Source organism: Lithobates pipiens, unplaced genomic scaffold (assembly GCF_037356315.1).
Source record: "Lithobates pipiens isolate NorthernLeopardFrog02 unplaced genomic scaffold, aLitPip1_a1.2 Scaffold_3, whole genome shotgun sequence".
In the NCBI taxonomy this organism is placed as follows: Eukaryota; Metazoa; Chordata; class Amphibia; order Anura; family Ranidae; genus Lithobates; species Lithobates pipiens.
Genome location: NW_027507790.1, coordinates 46,473,925 through 46,480,347, shown reverse-complemented (window position 1 = coordinate 46,480,347; position 6,423 = coordinate 46,473,925). Strand labels below are relative to the sequence as shown.

The 6,423-nt window shown below is 47.1% G+C and overlaps 1 protein-coding gene across 2 annotated transcripts in view; it reads left to right on the top strand.

The window, feature by feature from the left end:
* The first annotated feature begins 1,570 nt into the window (after positions 1 to 1,570).
* The window catches only part of ESS2 (ess-2 spliceosome associated protein), a 28,335-nt gene continuing 23,482 nt past the window's right edge, over positions 1,571 to 6,423 (top strand). The window contains exon 1 of one of the 2 annotated variants that reach the window (XM_077461611.1): positions 1,571 to 1,802. In XM_077461611.1, the coding sequence (XP_077317737.1) occupies positions 1,656 to 1,802 (147 nt within the window). In that variant the 5' untranslated portion in view covers positions 1,571 to 1,655. The remainder of the gene's footprint in view (positions 1,803 to 6,423) is intronic. The other variant, XM_077461609.1, reaches the window with a different exon arrangement.

Sequence of the window (6,423 nt, the reverse complement as noted above, 5' to 3'; positions counted from 1 at the left end):
TCTCTGTCAATCCCTCCACTGGCTTCCGCTCAGCCAAAGAATTAAATTCAAAATACTAACAACTGCGTAGAAAGCCATCCACAACTCTGCCCCCAGCTACATCACTAGCTTAGTCTCTAAATACCAACCTACTCGTTCTCTTCGTTCCTCTCAAGACCTCCTGCTCCCTAGCTCCCTCATCACCTCCTCCCATCCTCGCCTCCAGGACTTTTCCAAAGCCTCTCCAATCCTATGGAATGCCCTACCCCAATCTCCTACTTTATTAGCTTTTAGACGATCCCAGAAAACCCTTCTCTTCAGAGAAGCCTACCCTACCCACACCTAACAACTGTATTTTTATTTTCTCCATGAGCTCATCCCCCACAGTTATTACCTTTTGTTTCAACTTGATCCTCCCTTCTAGATTGTAAGCTCTAATGAGCAGGGCCCTCTAATCCCTCCTGTATTGATTTGTATTGTAATTGTACTGTCTGTCCGCATATTGTAAAGCGCTGAGCAAACTGTTGGCGCTATAAAAATCCTGTATAATAATAATAGTTGGGGAGACATTTTGGGCAATTTAACTTACTGGAGAGTGGAAGTGGGGCAATGGTGGGTGATAGGTCCTGAAACTTGGAAAGGCTAGAATGTAAAATCTGGCATTTGGGTGTTGCAGGTCCCCAGGGTGGATGAGGGTGGTTCTGAGTAGGGTTGAGCTCAGGCGTGTTCGCATTGGCCTACGTGCAGAGCCCACCAGGAAGTCGGTGCAGCACTGCACTAATCACAGGCAGTGAGACATTGCCTGATCTCTGCAGCCACGTATCGGGATAATGTCTCACAGCCTGTGATTAGCGCAGCGCTGCGCCGACTTCCCAGCGGGCTCTGCACGTGGACCATGCAAACACGCCTGAGCTCATCCTTACTTCTGAGGTTTTCCATAAGGTGGGAAAGAAACCTCTGGGTTCTTTATACCCCCAAAATGCTGAGGGTAGGTCATAGAACATGGGAAGGGGAAACAATACAATATAACATCCTTTCTACAATAAAGAATACTTGGGTGTTATGGATCGCCAAAAACAGAAAGGAGGATGTTGGCTTTGTTTAGACTCCCGCAGGAAAGAGGGGAGTTCTTAGGACTAGCAGGACTTTTCAAAGAGCAGCATGCCTGCACTATGAACAGTTCCATTGGATTTAATGGAAAATAGTTTTGATGTGCAGCAAAAGCACACCAGTGTGAAAGATGCTAATGAAATGAAAGCTATCCATGTATTGTGCACACGTTCACACAAGCTGTATTTATTTGCTTGTTTCCTCATATTTACTCTTGAAAGCATACATTATAAACTTATAGGAACAATCACGTTTATTGTACTGCTGCAAAAAGCGATGAAGAAACGCAATATATGTAATATTTTAATATGAATTATTAATGACATCTGCCTTTCCAATTCCTAGCCAAAGGATGTGTGATAACAGCGGTGCCAGCCTCGCCCCCACCACACTGAAAAGAGCAGCGCACATGCGCATTATGTACTGTCAGTGTCAGATGCTTTGCGCATGGACAGTGTCCTCCAATCTACTCTCATTTCCGGGGCAAACGACGTGTTGTGCTTCCGGTGATCAGTTTGTCGGGTTTGTTGGTTCCTAGTGGTGTCGTTGGGCTACCATCATCGAGTATGGCTGCAGTGGGCCCAGAGTGCTCCCATTCTGGGGCTCTGGTAACCCAAGGCCTGACTTCCAGCGTTGTAGCTGTGCCGACATCGGAGAACACAGAGGAGAAGAAGCCAAAGAAGAAGGTGTTGAGTGAGGAGACGTACATAGAGGTGAGGGGGCAGCCTGGAGATGGGACAATGCACATTCAGGCATTGAGTGATCCACAGGGAGAAGCCTGCTGAATTCAGGGGGAGATAGTGATCCTGGATAGACTGATCCCATTCACTCCCCGCTAATATTTTAAAGGGGTTGTAAAGTCAGAAGGTTTTTTATCTTAATGAATTCTATGCATTAAGATAAAATGCCTTCTGTGCACGAGATACTAGGCTTGCCGAGGTCCTATCATATTGTGTCCCCCATCGGATAGTGTCCACTGTGTACTGAGCATGCAGTTTACGAAAATAGCCGAAGATGAGTCCAGGTTCTAGCCTTACCATCCAAGTGGACATAGAGTTAGAATATAAAAGAGCCGAGTGCAGCGAGGCCGTGCCCGAAGCGTGGCGAGCCCGCGAGCGGCCCTCTAATAACGGCAGCCCTATGTCCACTTGGATAGTGGGGCTACCACCTCCACTCACGGCGCAGGCGCCGTTCATCTTCGGAGGTTTTCCGAAGATCCTTCTGCTTCGTACTGTGCAAGCGCTGCGCCTGCGCAGCAGGGGGTAGACATTATCTGATGGCCAGACTGAATATGCCAGAACACCGGGACTCCCCTCCAAATTGTCAGAGACAGCAACGCGGTGCCATTGGCTCCTGCTGCTGTCTGTCAAAGTCAGCATGACAATCAGGAAAGAAAGGGGGAGGGACCGGGCCACAGCTCCAAGTCTGAGTGGACACGGGGAGCCGTGACTCGGCTCGGGTGCCCCCATAGCAAGCTGCTTGCTGCGGTAGCACTCAACAAGCAGGAGGGGACAGGAGCACCAAGAAGAGGAGGATCTGGGCTGCTCTGTTCAAAACCAACTGCACAGAGAAGGTACATATACCATGTTTCTTATTAAAAAAAAAAGACTTTACAATCACTTTAAGTGGAACAGAATCTGAAACTAAATGTAAACAATTGTGAGCAGGCAGGCTTTTCATTGCAGAAGATCCATGATATGTCACTTATGCAATCAGAAACACCTGCCTGCTTCCAATAAATAAATGTGCACTGGGCCGTGCATGCCTGACACACTACAGCAGTGTCGGAATGACTGATTCCTGTACGCATGTATGGGGTGACAACATCCCCCACCAGCCAATTACCACTTGCCGACCTTATAACTCACATATACGGTGGCACTGCTGCAGGTATGTGACCCTTTGATCACCCCTGATGTGAACCCCTTCTCAGCCAGTGTCACTAGTACCGTGATAGTGCATATTTTTAGCACTGATCGCTGTATTAGTGTCACTGGTTCCCAAAAAAGTGTCGGCGTCCAAATTTTGTCCACCACAATATTGTAGTCCTGCTATAAGTTGCTGATTGCTGCCATTACTAGTAAATAATAAAAAAAAAAAAAAATCCATAAATATATCCCATAGTTCAGGGCTTGACAAATTTGCTTGGAATCTTGGAGCCAGCTTAAAAAGTTAGGAGCCAGGTCGGTAACGGCGATCCGGACCTGTCCCTGGCCTGACATGGAGACGAGTGAGGGGAAGATAGCGCCGCAGCCCCCCCCCCCCTTTTTTTTTCCCTTAATTAAAATATTTTTTTTTTTTTACTTTTTACAAAAAAAATTTTTTTTTATATATATATAAATTAATAAATAAATAAATTAATAATATATATAATATAATGAGAAGCCATTTACCAGCCACCACACTCACCGTTGGGCAAAAGGCGCCAGATGACGCCCGCAATCACTTCCTTCTCTTCACTTTGGGAAGGAAATGGGCGGGCAGTGAAAAACAGGCAGGGGAGCTTCACTCCATTAGGAATTAGCATTATTGGAATAGGGTGTAATTTCTACATCCACCACAAGATGGCGCCAGACTACCGAAAGATTTTAGAAGGCCGCAAAGCCGCGGCCTCAATTACTGGCCGGCGCGGCCCGATGCAATTGCGCGGCGGAGTTCGGGGTCCAAATGGAGACGGGATACCCCAGCAGCGTTGCCCCAGTCGCCAGGACACGAATTCTAGGCGCAAATGCGACCAGGCGCCCGGGGTTTGTCGAGCCCTGCCATAGTTTGTATGTGTTATAACTTTTGCACAAACCAATCAAATCAATATACGCTTATTGGGATTGTTTTTTTACAAAAAGTATGTAGCAGAATACATATTGGCCTAAATTTATAAAGAAATTTAGTTTTTTAAATGTTTGTGCTGGATATGTGTTGTAGCAGAAAGTAAAATTATTATTATTTTTTTTAAACTGTTGGTCTTTTTTTTGTTTATAGCGCAAAAAATAAAAAACATAGGTGATCAAATACTACCAAAAGAAAGCTCTATTTGTGTGAACATAAAAGGACACACTTTTATTTGGGTTGACAGCGGTTAACAGCGTTGCATGACCACGCAATTGACAGTTAACGTAACGCAGTGCAGGTATCGAAAAAATGGCCTGGTCAGGAAGGAGGGTAAATCTTCTGGAGGTTAAGAGGCTGAAAACACGGCACTTGGAAGTAGCCTGGGGAGAACATGACAAGCGCTGGCAAGGGATGTAAACATTCCATCGCTGGAAAGTGAAGGCGATTTTTTCCTGCAATGCTGCATCCCACAATGGCCTGCTGGATCCCTAAAGTCATTCTAAACCTATTTTTATTTAAAATAACAACCATATTATACTTTCCTGCTCCATGTAATGCTTTTGCACAGAGCAGCCCTGATCCTCCTCCTTCTCGGTTCCCCCGCCGGCTCTCCTGGCTCCTCCCTGCCGGGTCCCCCCATAGCAAGCCAATTGCTATGGGGCCACTTATGTGTGCTCACTCCCGAGCTCTGCTCTGTGTCTGTTAACACACAGAGTGTGGCTTGGCCATGTCCCCTGCTGTCTCCTCACTGGCTCCAGCTGCCAGCTTTCTATCCAGTGAGAAAATAGAGAACTGTTGCTGTCGTGCACATCACTGAATCGAGATTGAGTTCAGGTAAGTTTTAAAGTGGAGCTCCACCCAAAAGGGGAAGTTCCACTTTAAGTACTCCTCCCCTGCCACATTTGACATTTAATTTTTTTTTGGGGGGGGGGGGAGCGGGTACCTAGTTTTGAAAGGTACCCAGCTCTCGCGTCTGCTTGGATTGCCTAGGCGGTCCGAGCGGAAGTTCTCCTCTCCCTCCTTTCTCTCTCTGCGATCTTCTGGGATACTTCACAGGTCCCAGAAGACTGTTGCACCATTCAGGAGGCGCAGCGGGACTCCTGCAATGCGCAGTGGGTGCCCAGCTGTGAAGCCACAAGCTGTCACAGTCAGGTGCCCACAGTTGAGATGCTGGGGAGAGAAGACGGAGATGGGATGGCTCGGGTGAGCACATCACTGTTGTGGGACAGGTAAGTTTGTGTTTATTAAAAGACAGCAGCCACAATTTTAATAAACACAAAAAAGACTGGAGCTCCTCTTTAACCACTTAACAACCGCCCATTGCCGATTAACGGCTTCAGGGAGGTTGTTTAACTCTGAGAGGCCGTTAATTAACGGCCTCCCAGAATTCTGCTCTCTGGGGCGCGCACACAAGATCATCCGTGACCGCCGGGTGGACCCGGTGGACCCGGCGCATCACGGTAAACAGCCGCTCATCGCGGCAGTTTACCACGTGATCGCTCCATCAAATGACTGAGTGATCACTTGTAAACAAACCGGCGTCATGTTATGACGCCGGTTCCTCCCTCCCCCCTCTCTGTACCGATCGGTACAGCAGCGGAGGGGAAAGAGATCGATGTTAGCAGCGCTGTGGGCTGCATCTGCAGTGCCCACATCGCTGCTCACCGAATTTAACCCCTCAATTCCCTGCCATTATTCTGCAATACTCTGCAGTACCCTGCCCATACTCTGCAGTACCCTTCCCATACTCTGCAGTACCCTTCCCATACTCTGCAGTACCCTGCCATTACTCTGCGATACCCCCCAATACTCTGCGATACCCGCCAATACTCTGCGATACCCCCCAATACCTGCCAATACTCTGCAATACCCTGCCATAAATTGCCATACCCACCCACCTTTTAGATACCCTGCAATACCCAGCCATACTCGGAGATACCCTGCAATACCCAGCCATAGACGCCCCCCCACCCCTCGCCGCCCTCCGGTGCTTCTACCAACTCGCCAATACGATCAAGGCCAGAATCTTTTTTTATTTTTTTTATTTTTTTTTATTTTAGGCTTCCCAGCCTAGAGGTGAGATGTGGGGTCATATTGACCCCCAGATTTCACTGTAAAGAGGACCTGTCACCCCATATTCCTATTACAAGGGATGTTTACATTCCTTGTAATAGGAATAAAAGTTTTAAAAATTTATTTTTGGGGAAAAAAATGTCAAACTAAAATAAATAAAGTAAAATGAACAATAAAATTTTTTTTTTAAAGCGCCCCTGTCTCCATGTGCTCGCATGCAGAAGCGAACGCATACGTAAGTCCCACCCACATATGAAAACGGTGTTCAAACCACACATGTGAGGTATCACCGTGAACGTTAGAGCGAGAGCAATAATTCTAGCCCTAGACCTCCTCTGTAACTCAAAACATGTAACCAGTAAAAAAAATTTAAAGCGTCGCCTATGGGGATTTTTAAGTAGCGACGTTTGGTGCCATTCCACGAGCATGTGC